Below are 18,024 nucleotides of genomic sequence, written 5' to 3' on the forward strand. Positions count from 1 at the left end.
GATGATCCTGTAGTGCTATTGTGCACTGTCCTGCAAGCCCCAAGATAAAAGAAAAAAAAAAACAAAAAAAAAAAAGGGGTGAAAAAAATTAAAAAAAAAAAAAAAAGGAGAAGAAAAACCCCCAAATAAACCAGTTTTGATGCAGGTTTGGCATCAACTGCACGTTATGGTCTTAGCCTCAGTATGCTCATTCTGTGGTTGAGAAATTTAGAGTACCAGATTTTTCCATGTCAGGTAGCAGGTAGCTGGTGCATACATTTCAGACAAGAGAAGTACGATTTCTTTAATTTGAGATGGGATTAATAATGTATTGTTAATATGTCCAAAGTGTGCAACAATAAGGCAGATTTCTTATTACACCACCCCTTAAAATACCCATTGTTTGATGAACCAAACAAAGTGCTTTAAACCAGCAGAGTAATAGGAGACGAGCAAGTGCCAGAATGAAGAAAAACTGCTAGAATGGGAACTGCCCTTTCTTTCACAAGGAGAAATAAAGAACTTTTGTATCTGGTATTTGAAAGGTTTTTAACAGCTGATATTCAATATCAGCTGATTCCTGAAGTGTTGGCAAGATACCAGGTTTCTGGTACTGGCCATGTCTAATGTTATTTAAATATTCACATCATGCAATAAGCAGTTTCACACTGCAATGTAATGGAAAATACTTCCTAAACTGAATTGGAACGGAGACCCAAAGCAGAACCAGTAAATAAATATCTCGCATATATGTCAAACTATATTCTCCAAACAAAACCTTACATCTTATCAAAGAAGTCAGAAAGTACTAACAAAAATTATATGCTTTCTACTATAATACTGTTAATTTTCCATGGCTGAGAATGTCCCATTAATTTTTTTTCTGCCTTTTTAAATTAGTTGACAAAGTAGAAATTCAAACACAGAAATAAAATGCATATATATGAGAGCACTGGCTCAGTGAGATATCAAATATACAGCATTCTAGTGTCAAAAGTACAGGCAGAAATGTCCAAGATTTCTTGGTGAAAAAGGGGCATTTGAGGAGTAAAAATTCTACTTAACAATCACTCACATTTTAACAGTGCATTAATTATAACAAAAGCTGAATGATAAGTGAGCAACAGAATCATAATGTTCAGTGTTCATAGCAGAACTTTATCCTCTGCTCATTTATATGAGGTTGGAAACATATACTCATGTATGTGAAACTTTAAGTAGCTATTTTTGTTTTTTTTTTTGTTTTTTTTTTTCAGGATTCTTGCAAGAGGCAAACTTGTGACATGGAATTGAGCTGGATGTCAGTACAAGGTGGTGCTCAGAGAAGTCTTCCTCTCGATGCTGTGCCTCTGGCTTATCAAAGGATGATTAGTCCTACAATCTTGTTTGATCTATTCTTTTGCCTCTAGGAAAAGGGTTTCTTGAGGATACAGTTTTACCTCCAGTAATGATTTATTTGGATCCAGCTGGGTCACCTGTAAACACATGAACACAAAGATATGTGTAAGTAGACTTTTGGATTGTTTATCTTCACAGTGCAGACTTTTACTGGGAGGATTTTTGAGTCTCTCCACCAATGACAACTGAAGCAGTGAGTATTATTTTTCAGAGTATTATTTTCAAATTATATATTTCAGATCAAGAAATATATATTGTGTTTTCTGATGTTGTTACAAGTATTCTTTGGTAATAACAATGAACAGAATAATAAAAAACCAGAATCCCTGACATTAATTTCAAGAAGGTCTGGCTCTCTATCATAAACTTATGCATTAATCTATTTTTGTCAAAGTTAAGAACTTTTGGGAGGTTTACTAGAACACATGAATTGAAATGAAAAATAAAACTGCACTCCTAGATAATCATCCCAAAATTTCAGTCAAACTGATGGTGCAAGCAGCATAGCCAAACCAACAGGGTCTCTCAATTGAAAAGGGAAATTTTATTTTCCTTCTCCCTTTCTTGCTCCAAGTCACGTGCTGGAACACCCAGCTTTCACTCACTTCAATGCTCTTCCAGACACCCAGGCTGGGATAAAACTGTTTAATTGTGTGGTTATTACACAATATATTTACATATATAGACAAATTAATGACAACAAGTGCCCCAGTGTCCTGACATTCAAGTTTACAAGCCAATGCTGTGACATCCTTCAGAATACTGCAAAGCTTCATGGAGAAAGATGAACCATTTTCTGAAATATTTCCCTTCTATTTTTAAACTTATTTTCCCTGGTAATTCTGTTTTGGTTTATTTTGCTGTGTGAGCACACCAGTTACCAGAAGTCTGCTTGTGAATAATAGATTATTAGTTTTATACCATAGGTATAAATGCAGATGCATGCCAATAAGCATTTTTTCCAAAGTTAAATGTGTTTCATCTATGATCACAACATGTCACTGCTTTCTAAAACTGTTTTGAGAAAACATTAAGGGTCTAGCACATGAAATGCTATGAACTAGTAAGAAATGTTTGTGTAATTTTCTAAAAAGTCTAATTTACTAATCCTGTTACCTATTAACAAATAGGTAACATTTGTTATTTGTTTACCTATTAACAAATAGGTAACCCAAAACCCAAACAGATGCATTATTTTTATTCCCAAAGCAGGAACGTATTTTCTTAAACTTCATGTACCATGGTGAGCTCCTGCTAAATGCCTGAAGAGAAAAATAATTTACAAAAACCAGAGTCAATTTTAGATTCCTATTATCTACAGTCCAATTATGCATTCCTGCACAGATGCTGCTTGAATTATTGAAAGGTTATTATCTACGAAAGCAAACCTGTTATGTAAAAAACAGCCAAAGTAGTGCATTTAAGTTTGTGATTACAGAAGTATGCTAATTAAGTATCTTGTAGCATTTTTTAATGTTTTGGTATTCTGCTACAGTCTGTTACTGAGCAGGGAGTGAGGTAAAGAGGGGTCTGTGCAATTCACAGCTTCTGAGGCATTGGGCACCTGAGAGAAGCAATTTTCCCTCTTTTCAGTACAAGCCCGTATTAATTCAGACATCTCTATTTTCAAATCCTGCAACCATTTTGTTGGGGTTTTTAATTTGCTTTTTTTTTATTTTGCAATAAAAGGCAAGAAAGTCATAAAATGTCTCTTTTGCACTTGGAAAAAAAATCTCCAGAGTATGCCTGGGCACTGAACACAACCTTCCAGGCTGTGAACAGATGGAAATGTGTTATTCACTTTGTGTTATTCACTTGAGCATAATTCAAGATCCATGTCCTAGGCTAAGGTTTGCAAACTTCAAGTGTCTTAAATAACAACAACACAGGATGTTCCTTCCTCAGTGAGAAGGGTCCTGGGAGCCTTCTGGAGTACCTGCAGCACAAGGACTGTGCAGCTTTTCACCATAATTTCAGTGTGCTGCTTAATTCACTGAGGGACAGCAGAGTTTGCAAATGTTTACACCATTACCCAATTAACTAACAATATGGCTCCTACATCTGTCAACAAACAAAGCTGTTGTTGCTTTGTTTTAGCTCCTTGGCATTTTCTGTTCATATGGGTCGCCATTGTACTTAATTATCACACCACAACCCTTCTGCAGCTTCTACTTTGTTATTTGTGGCTTGTAAATATGTTGTTTACTACGAAGGATAGAAGCCTTATTAGTGAACACACCTTCTAGCAAAAGAAATGGCTTCTCTTGTAAATATATGAAGTATAAGACCTAAGATGCATTCTAACTTAGAGTATTTTAAAGCAGAATTAGAAACCAAAGAATGATCTATAATAGAGATCAAAAGAAAGACCTGCAGCCTGCAAATATGTGTTCAGGGTAGTGTTCTACTGAATCTCATTCACTTAAATTTGTGTGCATTATTTAAAAATGGAAAGTATAAAATGCCTTTAAATGTGTATCTGTGTGCCCTGTTTCATTACCATTAGTATAAATTCTGGAGGCCACAGAGCTGACACCCTTTGGCTCTGATGCCATTGCATGATGCTCTTTCCAAAACAGCCCTGCACATGATATAAGTTACACTGCCCCAAAGCCCTGCACCTTTATTAGTTGAAGATTTATTCTATGTTGTTAGAAATTACCCAGAAAACCATTGAAGTATGCTTAGATATTGAGTCTGATTTCATCTATTCAACCTTTGTGGCAGAATTAATACTTCCTTGATTAAGGTTCAAAATTCACCTTCAGCATTAGTTAAAGCATTAACAAATGCTAAAAGGTACATTTTAATCTGTATCTTCAAGTCCTACAAGAAGTGACTTTCTACCAGGCATAAGCACACACTCTAGGAGTCACCTCATGCATCACGCTGTGAAACCAGCTGAATGTATTTTCCAAATCTTTTGTGGGTTTGCTAATGCCTAATACTTAATATTATTAATGGAACATGAACTAAAACCCATTGAAAAGAGACTGTAAAGCGTTCCAAGTTTGTCTGGTGAGGAGGGTGGCAGAGGAGGGACTCAGTGTCCAGAAGCAGAGCGGGTAACACAAGTGACAGCAAAATTACTGACATTCGAGCTCACAGAACCCTGTACAATTCCATGCAGGTGCATTCAAGGCTGCCCCAAAGCCCTCAACACAGAGAGTGCCCCAGGAGATTTTATCTTTAGGCAAATGGCTTTCTGTGCAAACCTGAACACTCCCCTCCCTTCAGCAAATATTCCCTCCAGCAACATGACCAGAGGTGCCACAGGACTTCATTTCTGCCACATTAGATCTTGCCATTGAGCTGCTTTCACTGCAATAGGTCCAAGCTGATAAACAAAACTATGGATTCAGTTTTATTCCAACTATGGATTCGGTTTTATGGGACCTTAGGTTTTGGTGCACTGGAGCTATGGCTCCATCTTTTAAAGAGCCTTGTTACAAAACCAATGTTGGTTTGGTGCCAGGGAGGTTATGATCTAAGTATTTCTTTAAGTGAATTCTGTGGTGATTATTCCAAGTAAGCACTAGCAAGCTGAAGTACTTCTGTGCCACTCAGAAGTTCAAATTATTTATGACTCTGCAGGGCACAAGGTAGTGATGTTAACTCTTATACTCCTCCTATAAAAATGTAGTAGCTGCTTACACTTCATTTACTTCATTCTGAGTAAATTAATTGGGTTTTTAGATAAACCAAAAATGAAAACTAATGCTAGTTTAAACAGCATTTTAATACATTTTTATAGCAAAGTCTTTTTCTTTCTAGAATAACATGTGAGTTATTTCTGTCTTCACCTTTGCTGACCTATCTGTTCTATTACACACTCACATCCTGAGCAGCTGTACTTTTACCACTTACAAGGTGTGGCTCCTTACCCTCCCTTAACTCTGCGGGGAAAAGATAAACACAAAAAAAATGGCTTAATGCCCAGGAAGGTAATTTAAAAATAAAGAATCAAATACACAATTATTATGACACTTACACAAGCAGTAAATATCACACCCTTCACCTTTCTCTCCACCCTAGGACAAGGATCTGATTCCCGAGCAGCACAGCCTCTATACCACTTACACACGCATGAATACGTTTAATGAATCTAACGGACAAAGAGTTCTTTTACTCTCTTTTCTAATCCTCCTAAAGTATAAATGCAATAGAAATCACTTAAAGGCACACCTGGTAAAGTACCAGATCTGTTTAAAAAACTATATTTTCAGAGTGACACACAAACAAATACAGTGAATCCTTTCTACCTATTGAAATATCTCTGGGTTACACAGATAATACGCTCAACTTGAGCAACAAACAAAAGTAGAGTTACTTTATAGAAATATATGCAATTAGATTGGGCTTAGTTGAATAAACTTGGAGATAATTTACATCTGAATTGAAGAAAGCCGTCACAAACAAGGAAAAATATGTCATAGTAAAAGACTTGTAGCCTCGACCCAAATACAAAGCTTTAATCCAATACATCACACTGACTCTTATTTTTCTCAAGAGGTTTTCCCAAAACGTATTTTAGATTAAGCATATTTAAAAACACATTTACTAAGCAAAGTAGAAGCTTTTGATAAACCAGAAAATTGTGATGCTGTATCCTCTCCTTGGAGCATGGTTCCCATTTTTCCCTTGGAAAGCCATGCAGTGCTCTGAGATGCAGCCTTGACACAGAGTCTAAGTTTTCATTGCCTTAACATAATTTATATTTAAAAAAAAAATTGCTGCATAGATGTTAATCAGTGAAGGCTGATTAGCCTCTCTTGCACTACTTGACAGTAAATTAAGACAGCAACTGTTTTCTAAAACACTACACATAATGACAGGGTGGTACAAACAACAAGGATAAGACCAAACTTGCTGCTGCTATATTTGTATAGTGGCACCTGGACTATCTGCTGCCTTTTAAAAGTTCTAAATGAAAATCCAATTTTTCATCTGGAATAAATACCTCATATTTGCAAAACAAACAAACAAACAAACAAAACCAAAACAAAAAACCAAAAAAAAACCCACCCAAAAAAAACCACCTTAAAAAGCAAAAGCTTAAAAACAAAGGGGTTTTAAGCAACGCTACAAAAATGAATCGCTTTTTTTTGTCAAAACTAAATAAAGCCCAAATATTAATGATGTTTTTTAAAATACCAGATTTTTACCTTAATCCTTTTTAACAGTGAGTAATGAAAATAATACATAACTGTAGTTTATCTACTTTCCAACAAAAGGCCTTGGGAAGGGCTGTATACCCCTGAGGCAGTTCTATGCCTCTTTTAAGCCAAGGACCAGAAATTTTGTTTAGTGATCAGTACTTGTCCAAAATATGGCCAAAATATATCCAGTTACCAACATCACTGAACATTTGTTTTACAGTTCTTTTCAAGAACTAATCTCACTTTAAAAAATCACTATAAGAAGGCTGCATCTCCCTCTAGCCCTTCAAAGAGCTCATTTTCAATGACGACCGAGCCGCTCTTTCATTTTGGCAGAAGTGCAAACACAAAAGTATTTCAATTAAGAAAAGCCTCTCTGAATAATGTGACTTTTATTGTTGTGGTGCTAATGGTGCTGAAGTATTACACAAGCTGCCTTGAGAGCCAAAAGATGGAGCTGGAGTCAGTCAGGAGTCACATGCAGGTCCTGACCTGACAGTAATGGTCCCACAGTGGCCACAACTCCAAGGCTGGAGGAATTCAGGCTTTGAGGAAGAGGGAGGTGTTGTAAAGCTCTCCTCAGATTTTCTGCTTTCTTCCCTTCCTTTCTTCTGGTTTGAAATCTTTGATTTCTTTAGGAATTCTCTGTGCAGTTTCTCAGAAAAAGAGAAGCTGACAGAAAACCCTGGACCTTGTCTTTTCCTGACAAAGCACCTGCAGGAAGAGGAGATCCACTACCTTTTCCCTCATGTTGTTTACCTTCATTTTTATTGTTGAGCAGAGAAAGTTTAAGTATTGCATTTACAGATGAGAGCATTTGTATATTAAACATCCTTTCTGCTGTGCCAGAGAGCAAAACAGTCCATTACTTGTGGGCACTGCTGCCTGTGCGTTTATAGTGAATTAACAATTATTCATGTATTTAATAATTCTGAAGTGCACTAGCTACACAGAAATTAGATTATGACATCCCCAGAAATACTACAGCTTTCACTCTGGAGATCAATGAAGAGCTGAAAGGAAGCAAACAGCCACGTCCTCTGGAAGTTGGAAAACATATAAATACATTTAGTGCTCCAAATGAACTGTAAGAACTTTGCTTTGCATACATCCCAGAGGGGAATGGATGGGAACACAGCCACTCACAGAAGAATGACCCAGGATTGGATTCATGTGCACTTAATTATAATTGCATGAAAGAACAATCCAAAAGGATTTTTATCACCAGTTCAAAGGATTAAGATGTTCAGATATCACAATGATATCTACAGTATAACATTGTGATTGGTAGATAGGCAAATGGAATAAAGAGAGTGCCTAGGAGTGCTTTGGTGATTTAGCCTGATGCATTACTTATGCAATTACCAAAACAGCAGGAGATCATTAAATTTTCTGGTAACCAGACACAGCAGTCTTAGTATCATACCAGTACAAAGGCTCTCTATTGGTATTTTATAATTTCATTTTCTTCCTACATGGGTCCAAAAAGTCCACAAAATGGATATTAAACATGAATTCTGGAGAAAAAGTACAAAATATCCTAGCCCCAGTTTATTCTGGATAAGGTTATATGCAAGAGCAAAGCTCTACAGCTTAACTAAGGCATCGTCCTGGGAACAATAATGTGCCTCCCCTGCAATAAATGTTTTGTAAAATGGGGCAGTGCTGAATAAAAGAGCACTTTGGGTGTGAGGGATGTGCACTGAAGGGCTCTTGGGTGGAATACATGAATGCCATGGTTGGCATTAGTCACTGGGCTAACTAATGAGGATGATTCACCGAGAGCATTCAGCACTGGCTGCCTCCAGTGAGCCCTGAGTAAAAGAGCTCATCTGAAATGCACACCTATTTCCTGAAACTGGTTAAACAGTTCCTGTACTCAAATAGAGCTGCTGTGAGAGATCAGAAACTATATTGATCCACAGAATGCAATTCTGCTTCTTTTCTTACATCTGTGAGATGAGATCTCCCTTCAGCGACTTGATACAAGAAGGGCTTTAATCCTTCACTTTGGATCAGTTACTAATGTAAAGACACTGGGTCTGAAAAAAACACATCAAGTCTGTCTTTCTTGGAAGAAAACATGGTGAAAAATCTTTCTGCAATATTTACAGAATTTTTTACTACCTATATGGAAATTATATTTCCACAAAAGTAAACATCATGCTTCAAGAAGCAAAATATACTCAATGTTCTCAGGTGCTGTGACTGAATTCACCAGAGTAAGAATGTTTCAGTAAGAATGTTACCTACTCCCTTTTTTAGGTGCTGACCAAAAGACTGTGATACTGTTCTTTGTGAGCAAAAAACTTGGTAAAAGGAGGAAAATCTGGGAGCTACAAATGCTTCAGTGTCCTTTCCTCTCACACTCTTGGTTAATCTTTCAATCCCTCCACTGTTACAAGTCATCAGGAAGAACAGTCAGAAACCAGGCTTCAAAAGAGGCATGGGAATATGCCAGTCTGGAATGGCCAATTTGCTTAGGCAACTTCTCAGTGTCTTAACTAAACCAAACCTAACTGCTTGGATAAATAAAATAACAACAGATCTTGAAAGGAGAGGAAAGACAAGGGCAGGTAGTATTGACTTAAGGAAAGCTGTAAATGATAGGAGGAAGGACAGCTACCTTTGTAGATGGCTGTGGCCTTGGGCAAACTAGATCAGAGTAAGCACATGACATCACTGGCCAGAAAAATTTAAATTATTTGAATTAAAAGAGATGACTACTACTTGGTGTAGCAGGAGAGATAAATATCAGGAACTGAAACAACTGGAAAAATTACAGGCATCACATGGAATTCTCAAAATTTTTTTAATCTATCAGAAAAAAAAATTAATTAATCTGAAATCCTCTTCTGCTATAAAACAGATATTCAAGCTACTTTCCTGATTTACATGAAATTACTAAAAATACTATAGGGTGTAGCTGTGACACTGCACAAATCCTTTATCTCAATAACATCCTTTATCTCTTTCTTCCATTTTTCTATCAAGATCATGACTAGGGGGAAGAATGTTAAAAGTCAAAGATGGTCCTGGACATTAAACTCTTTCATTAAGTATTTATTTAGAAAGTTTAAACACTCCCTAATGAGTTTAAAAGCAAGTTATCTGAAGGCAGTAGTTTGCACAGGGTGAAATTCAGAACAACCTTACAAAGAACAGCTGCCAGAACTCATACACAAAATTGTCAAACTGCCTGGCTTAACAATATAAGGACCATGCTCCAACATCACCTTTGTGAAAACATCAAAGGACAATTCCCTGCTCAGAGGACTCCACAGCAAGTGCTGCAGCTAAACTTACTATCCTGTGGCATTATTTTCACCACTGTGAGCATCAAAGAGGATTAATCTTGCCAAAGCACAGGAATGAAAAATCACATTTAGGTTTGGAGGAATATTTTACCATTATTCTATTCCCAAATACTCCTCAAACTGTGAATTGCCTGGCCCTAAATTTACTGAAATCCTGATCATATCTGATTTAAATTGACATGCAATTTGAGTTAAATTTATCTTATGCACTTTCAAGGGAGATTTTTTGTTTCTGTTTATTTAAACTGCTGTTGAAATTGGTTAATTAAAAGGATTTAAAAAATCTTAATACTCTAAACAGAGCAAACTGGTTCTGAATTATTAAGCAACATTTTAGATGCATTTAAATAACCTTAAGTGACTTAACTGCCACCTGATCCTAAGCTGTGGCTCAGCAAAATAAAATGTGAAATACTGTACAAGTCTTGGCTTACCAAGGCTTCCAGATACAGTAAATAAAGAGCTTAAGTCTCTAATACCATGTCTGCAGAAGGCATACTCTCAAATACATAACTAATGCTCCACCTCAAGGAGAAATCAGCAGCAGAAATAATAGCTTGAAATTTTGGTTTTTTCATGAGAAATTAATAAATTCATGTCTGGCCCTCCCTTTCTGAGAGACATCATAGAACATTCACAAACATATTAACCTGGTCCACTTCAGCTTCTGCCTAAGTGGGTTGAAATGCCCACCCTGTAAGATGTTAACAGTTTCAGGAAGGCTTGTGCACATCACTAGCACTGAAATAAGGGATGAACTGAGTATCTGGAGGTCTCCAAGGCACTGGGAGAAGGAGGTTCCTGCAGCTGGGAGGTCAAGAGGACTACTAAAGTCAGAGTTTGGATTTAAACTGTACATAACATTTTGGAAAAAATATGTTTGAAAGTGTCAGAATTACTATGCTGGAGTTTTGCTGCAATAAGTCAGAGTTTGGGAAGGCTTTTAAGAGAAAGAGACCTAAATACTGAACCAAAGTCAGAGTGTGGGAAGGCTTTTAAGAGAAAGGGACCTAAATACTGAACTAGAAGTTTCAGCACACTAACATACATAGAGTAAGCTCTTTTTGTTGAAGTTAAATGCGATTTCTGAAAGACAGGGAACTGTAACTCTGAAATGAGCACACACATTTAACAGCACACACACTTGTTCCCACGGAGCCTTTGCAGGTGTATTTAAGAATACAAGAAATACATTCTTTGCATTGAAATTTCTTTGCCAAGAAACACAATACAGCTTTTCACTCCCAAAGATGTGCTTGCCAACATTTCCAGAGTCTGAGGCACGAGCTCCCAGCTGCCCCAAGCTCACATTTGTGACACACACTGGTGGTACAAGATGTGGTGCTGAGGCACCGAGAGAGGAGCTGGTTAATATCTAATTTCAGCAAGGGTAGAAAGAACAACACAGTCAGTGACAAAGACCCAATAACAAGTCACTGCATGTGCTTAACTGCTTTGCAATGTCACTGCTGCTTTAAAATCTTCAAGTAGTGTCTGGAAAAGGTTAATCTGGGTATTTACTCATGTGTAGAAGTTTGTATTTACAGTAGGGTTATGATACCAACTTTAAGTTAGCTAAGGATATCTGTGTAAGCAACTGGAACATAGGACTAAGAACTAATGAATTTTTATTTATGAAAGATGTAAAAGTACTTCAACAACACTGTATCAGAACTGATGGCTTTGAACAGCAGGTAAAAATGCTCTGACAAGTTTATCACAAGAAAATGTTGATTTGGTTGAAGATAATCCCCTTGTTTTGATAAAACAGAAACACTTTTGGGGGTGTGTATATTATTGTAAAGCAGATTAGGATTGAAAAACACCCAGAAACTAACTTTAGAAGACATGTTTTCATCTTATTGCACCAAAACTCCAGCAAAGTAATTCTGATACTTTCAAACATATTTTTTCAACAATGTTAGGTATAGTTTAATTACAGACATTTTAAATGTTCCTGTTTTCTGAAGCACAAGCATTTCAAGTGCTCTGTCCTTGTAGCACAGATTTCCATTCATGTTGGTGATATACCATACAGCAGAAGGGTCTTGATAACTTAGAGTGTATTTTTAAGTGTCTACAGACCACAAAGCCCAAAGCAATGAATCTATACTTTGACTGTACTTCTTCCAAGCCATTCAACAATGCCCCATTTTTATTTTTTTAGATCTGTTTATGGAGTTGCACGCTTCCAACTCTCCAAACCTGGGGAAGATGACAGATGTCATTTACAGTTCTCAGTGGTTAGCAAACCCCTGGGGAATATTTTTTGTCTGTTGTGGCTCTGGTGGTCACAATGGCAACGGGATTCATACATGGCTGAGTCAATCAGCATGAATCATTTATGTGACTCCTCATACATGGCATTATTAGGTTGGAATCACAGAAAAAAGATGACAGGGTCTTTGCTTCCCACACAACAGACCAACATCTCTAGACCCTGCCACTAAATTCTCCTTTCTTTGCCTCAGCCTTTTCTCCCAGCCAGTTTCACAGATATACTGACAATACCAGCTTGTTTAATTAAGTGGCATTTTTTTCTTTTCTACTTTTTTTTAGTACTTGTTCTTATGTGATTCACCTGATAAATTTTTGAGGTTTTTTACAGATGACTTACATTCATAATGATGATGATGTGAATAGGTACAGAAATACCCAGAGTAAAGTAAAAAACAAATGTAAAAAGAGTAATATACCTGTAGGGTATTTATATTAAATATGTATTACATCAGAAATAAGTTACAGGTGGGAAGGCATGACTTGCAAAACGTTTAAAATGTACAACCCCATTGTTTAGATTGCAAAACACTGTTTTTCTTTTGTCAAGTACACTGATCTATCAGTAATCCTGGAAACACAGGTGACTTCTAGTCTTTGTTTCTACTGGAAATGATACTGCATGCTTAAGGAGTAAAGTTAATTAGTGATTAATGAGATTCCTTAAATGCTGCTTTTCAGCCTGACTGCTCAGGATTCCCAATACAGGGCAAGGTGGAAGAAGAGCTACAAGCACTGCAATCCTGTCCACAGTTGTGCCAAAAATGGGTCAGAAACCACATCCACCCACAAGGTTGTATGCTTACTAAGGATGAGCTTCTTCTCCTTTGGAGTATACAAATAAGGTGATAAAGTAAGAGGTATCTATTACAAACTACTGTAAACATGTCAATCAGAGCCTCATTCCTAGCGAACTTCCCCCAGGGGCAGTGACGGGAAACAAAACGGAAAAGCAATCCAAATTACTGAACTCCTTTGGTGAGAAATGGTCTAACCAGTCCCCTGGAGATGCCTCCAGCAAACAAGACCCCAGCTGGTCTAGAGCTGCCCCATTGCTCTGCAGTGCATGGGCAGTACGGCCAAAGAGCTGCTGAACTCCACCCACCACTGCCTGGCTCTGTCCTGACACCTCTGCAATGCCCATCCCTTCACCTTTTGTCCAGAGCCCTTGCACAGTTGGACCCGCTGACTTCCATCTTTGCTGTAGCAATGACTAAATAATAAATAAAAGCTAATTTGTGCAGAAAACACAGAAGTGGATTTTGAAAGAAATTTAGGAGGAAGCACAAAAATGATCTGTTGATTTATCAACAGAATTGGCTACTATAAGCAGTGAGCAGTATTGATTCTGAAAATCAGCCACAGCAGGTTCATCATACAATTTCAAGGTAGGAGATGTAATTATCAATTGGTATTATGTAACAGGTGAATCAAATATTCATTAGGATATACTTAAATAGTACATAACTGGGTACTATCTGATGCTGAGCCTTATCCATAACATCAAGTTGTATCCAAAACACAAAACCAGAAAGATCAGAAGTACCAGCCCATAACAAACCTAAACAATGAACTACCAGCAATGTTGATGGAGCTTCCCTCAAAACAGGACTTCAGCAAAGCTGATTCAGTATATTCAAGTTTTCACTGAATATGGTCCACAACTTTTTCTGAAATGTAGGATTTTTTACAATGTCACTGGAGACAGGTTTCACAGCTCTGTTTGTAACATCTGACAGCACTGGTCAGCCAGCAGCTGGCTTAGAGCTTGGCAGCACTGGAACATACCCAGGCACACCTTTTACCTTCTATGCTGTAACACCCCAGCCCATCCAACCCACAGGAGCAAGAAGCAGAGCTATTCATTCCTGAAAGGTGCATTTACTCACATCTCTCCTCGGAAAGGTGCCCAGCAGCTTGTACTCCTCCCAAGGATATCCCTTGGAAGCTACAAAATCAAAGACAACCTGCAGCTTGCTGCTGGCCAGGAAACGCCGCTCAAAGAATTCTCCGCTGGGCGTCCGGATGCGGAGTTTGCTGACAGACTCAGTGCTCTCCTCCTTGGGCTCGGGGGGCAAGGACTGCTCCAGAGACAGCCTGATGGCCTGGGGAAGGAAAAACAACCATTTTTTCCAATGCCAGCAAGAGAAGAAAGGGAGAAAGCTTTTCTATTTATTTCTTCTAGAACTTCAAGATGTGTCGCGGTGCTCCAGAGCCTTTATATCTCAATGACAAAATAATTTTTATTCACTCCTTAATAACAGCCCACCAGACAACTAATTAAAATAAATCCTTCTTTATAACACATATTATTAGGTCTACAGTTAATGCACGATGGGATACGTAATTTAATCATTTGGCAGAAAGCCTTGGAAAAAAATTGAATGAGAGAATAATTGTCAAGTGGCCAATTGCTTCCTTAAAGGGTAGAAATTAAAAGGCAGCAAAAGTATTTCTTTAAAAGCACTTGTCAAATTGTCTTCCTCTTGCAATGGTAATTGACCATTTGCAGTAGACTGGACCCTTAATGACAGTTCTGAGTGAAAAGAAATATATGCAAGAAATTTACTATAAATAAACTGAAACACTGTTGAAAGATGCAATTAAAAATGCCACGAATGTACAGCAGATACACAGACTGCATATAGAAGTAGGAATCATTAAAGAAGAAAACTGGCAGAAGAGAAATGAGAGCTTGAAGATTTAAAGTTGGTGGTAGTCGTAGTATTTGTAAGAAGATGGTTCTAAGTACAGGGGAACACATTTTCTGCAACAACTTGCATGAAATCAGCCCTCGAATTGCAATGACACTACATGACAGTCATATGTGTATGACTGTCTTCCTGCTAACATTGCTGATGTCAAGACTTTAAGGGCAGGACCCAGGTCTGTGTTCTCTGTCCTCTGTCTCTGTGAGCTGCTACATCACCAATATTTTGATTATATTTTTTTTAATATAAAATTAATGACTAATATTAGACTGCTGAATGAGGTGGGCTTGATGTTCAAGGGCATTTTTGGTATTCATGGGCAGCATCAGCGTCTGTCAAAAATTTGCTCATACTCAGAAGCAGCTCTGTTACAATATCACCTCACTTAAGGTAGCACTTAAAGAGAAGGTAAATGAATGGAAGAAGCACCACAAACACACTGCCTGCCCCAAAATGTGCCTAAAAGGCAATTTTTCAAACTGAAGAGGCAGTCAGGCAGGGATTTTACCCTTTTCAAGGAACTTTCAGTATACACAGTTGCTATTTGTGCCTTTGAAAACCTCCCCAAGGTCATTTAGTAACAGAAACTGATAGAGGGTGATTACATTGCAGGGAAAGGACTGGGCAGAAGCAAGATTACAAAGGCTTTTAAATAGTCTACTTCTTACACACACACCTCTGAGCAAATTATATCTCAGTATAAATATTTATACACAGAACTTCAGTTCATTTTTGCTCATCTACTATGAGATTATATTTTAAATAGATTCTATTTTAATTTTCTCCCTCTCCATTCTCAACCACCTGCTTACTATCTCGCTGTTTTGACATTTCCCCACACAGTATAACAACAGATGCTACATTATTTACTGAACCCAATCAATTATATTATAGAAAAATAAACAACAGTAGCTCATTAGAGCTCCTTCCTTTGTGCAAAGAGTGTGTTGTTCCCCAAAGTAACCACTCAACATAAAATGGCAATTTACAATGGATATTCTGTACCAGCAAACCAAGCCACAAAACAATGACATGATGGATCACATTAAAAACTCTTGGACCTGAACAAGCAATTTCAGTTTGTTGATAAAAAGGTGTTCAGTATGTGAAGAGCTCAATAGTCAGATTTTAAAATACAAACTGAACATAAAGGCACTTCTGTAAGTAAACACTGTTGCAAAACAATTCAGTCCAAGTAATCTGTATACTTGAAAATGGGGAGTGTTAGTAAACATTATTGTTAAAATCCCTTTTGTTCTACTAAGCAAACAGATCCCATTATTTTCATTACTGCACTCTGTATGAAAACAGGGAAGCCCAGGTATATTTTGGTAACACGGGCCAGTGTTGCAGCCTTTGCATAAGAAAACCATTTCCAAAAGGCCAAGGTATCAGAAAAGGCTCAGGAGCAGATATAATGAAGCAGAAATAATTATTGTTCCTATGCATGCAAAATAACATAGAAAAGAAAAACATATTTCTAGCTTGAGCCTGAGGGTGAGCTGATTGTGAGCCTGTTCCTGCTACAGTGGATTCATGTTCAGCTGCTGTTATCCCCACAGAATTGCCACCTCACAGCCAGACTAGACCCTGCAAGAGGCTGCAGGAGCCATCTCTGAGAGGCACTGGGACCCTCAGCATTCACCAAATTGAGAGAATCAACAAAATAACAGTTTGAGGAACAGTACTCTTCACAGCACAGGCTTTCTGTTTTCTTACAGAGGCCTAGAGACATGAAGTACTTGTTTAAACCAAATTTTCATTCTAAGGAAGATTCAGTAGAAGACTGTTCAGAAAATTTTTTAAGTCCCACAAATTTCAAGATTATGGATTTTATTTTCTTAGGTTTTTTTTTAGCAAGTGGATTGTCTCCCAAATAAAATTTGGTAACTTGTTTGATCAGAATTGCAGGTAGGCTTTGTGCTACGTCCTGGAAAAAATGAAAGGGCTCCATGTTTTTAAAAGGAGTGGCGGCAGAAAACAGGTTAGAGCCTCCCAAAGATTCTAGCATTTATGGAGCTCATTTCATAGATCTTCTGTGAGCAGGTCCATCTAATATCTGGCTGTATTTGAGACCCAGATGATAAAACAGAAGAGTCATTAAACAGTAGATGAAAATTATTTAGCTGCACTTTTTTTTGTTTCACAGACATATAGTAAGAAATCAATAACAGTAAAGAAAATTGATGACAGAAAAAGTATGTTTTGACTTGAAGCTGCAGTGTGTGTTGAATGACAGTTTCAGTGCTCATAAGCTTCATGAATTCATAAAGAAAAGGTAAAACATCCCACCTCACGTTCCTCCTCCTGCTCTTTCCGGATCTGTTCCAAGCGAAACTGCTCTGCCATTTCTCTCTCTTGTGCTTCCCTCTAACAAACACAAAGGGCAATCCCACATAAATATGTGATAAATACAAATGCAAAGAATTTTCTCAGTGTTTCCACAGAAATTAATATAAGAGATAGGATATTTATTAAGCAATATTTTCCTGCCATTCCTTTCCCAAATGGAGCCAGGACAGCTTTAGCAGTCAAGTCTAGTCCTAGTGGCTTTGTCAGGTGCCACTTTACAACACGGAGGACTTTAGGGTCTCATGCTCAGAGCACAGCTGGAGGCAGGCAGTCCCCTGCAGCACAGAACATCCCCAAACTCCAGAGGGTTCCCATCCCATGGGTGTCTGTCCCTGCACACACCTTGGCTCTGTCAGCCTCCAGCGAGATGCGGTACGCCTCGTCCTGCTCTCTCTTCACGTTTTCTCTGGCTTCACGTTCATCCTAAAGATAAAAAAAAAGAAAAAAATAAATCAAATAGTGGACCAGTGTCGGTTTCTCGGCTGTTTAAATGACCTGGAAAGGCCCGGGGTGGCCTTGGACAACCTGCGCTTCAAAGGACGAGAAGAGGCTCCAGGTCTTTTCTTGGTCTCGGTGTTTATTAATTGTTTATCTAAAATTTTCTCTTGGCCCGAAAGAGGTCTGCACAGCAAGCCAGCCATGGGCACACTGCGAGCCCCCAGGGCGGTCACTTATCTTTATACTCAAAGTTACGTATACAATATTTATAATTTTTCCCCAATACCTTTTACTCTTATTAACCAGTGCACTTTTAGTAATAACCAATCCCAAAGTGCCACCATCACCACAGAAGATGGAGGCCAAGAAGAAGAAGAAGAAGAACAGGACATG

The 18,024-nt window shown here is 37.9% G+C and overlaps 1 protein-coding gene across 2 annotated transcripts in view; it reads right to left on the reverse strand.

The window, feature by feature from the left end:
• Positions 1 to 1,179: 1,179 nt before the first annotated feature.
• Positions 1,180 to 18,024, reverse strand: part of FAF1 (Fas associated factor 1) — a 148,065-nt gene continuing 131,220 nt past the window's right edge. For both annotated transcript variants that reach the window (XM_058808121.1, XM_058808120.1), the window contains exons 16-19: positions 17,536 to 17,616; positions 17,134 to 17,211; positions 14,020 to 14,235; positions 1,180 to 1,454 (exon numbers count right to left, since the gene is read on the reverse strand). In XM_058808121.1, coding sequence (XP_058664104.1) covers positions 1,371 to 1,454; positions 14,020 to 14,235; positions 17,134 to 17,211; positions 17,536 to 17,616 — 459 coding nt within the window. In that variant the 3' untranslated portion in view covers positions 1,180 to 1,370. The remainder of the gene's footprint in view (positions 1,455 to 14,019; positions 14,236 to 17,133; positions 17,212 to 17,535; positions 17,617 to 18,024) is intronic.

This window comes from Ammospiza caudacuta, chromosome 7 (genome assembly GCF_027887145.1).
Source record: "Ammospiza caudacuta isolate bAmmCau1 chromosome 7, bAmmCau1.pri, whole genome shotgun sequence".
Taxonomy (NCBI): Eukaryota; Metazoa; Chordata; class Aves; order Passeriformes; family Passerellidae; genus Ammospiza; species Ammospiza caudacuta.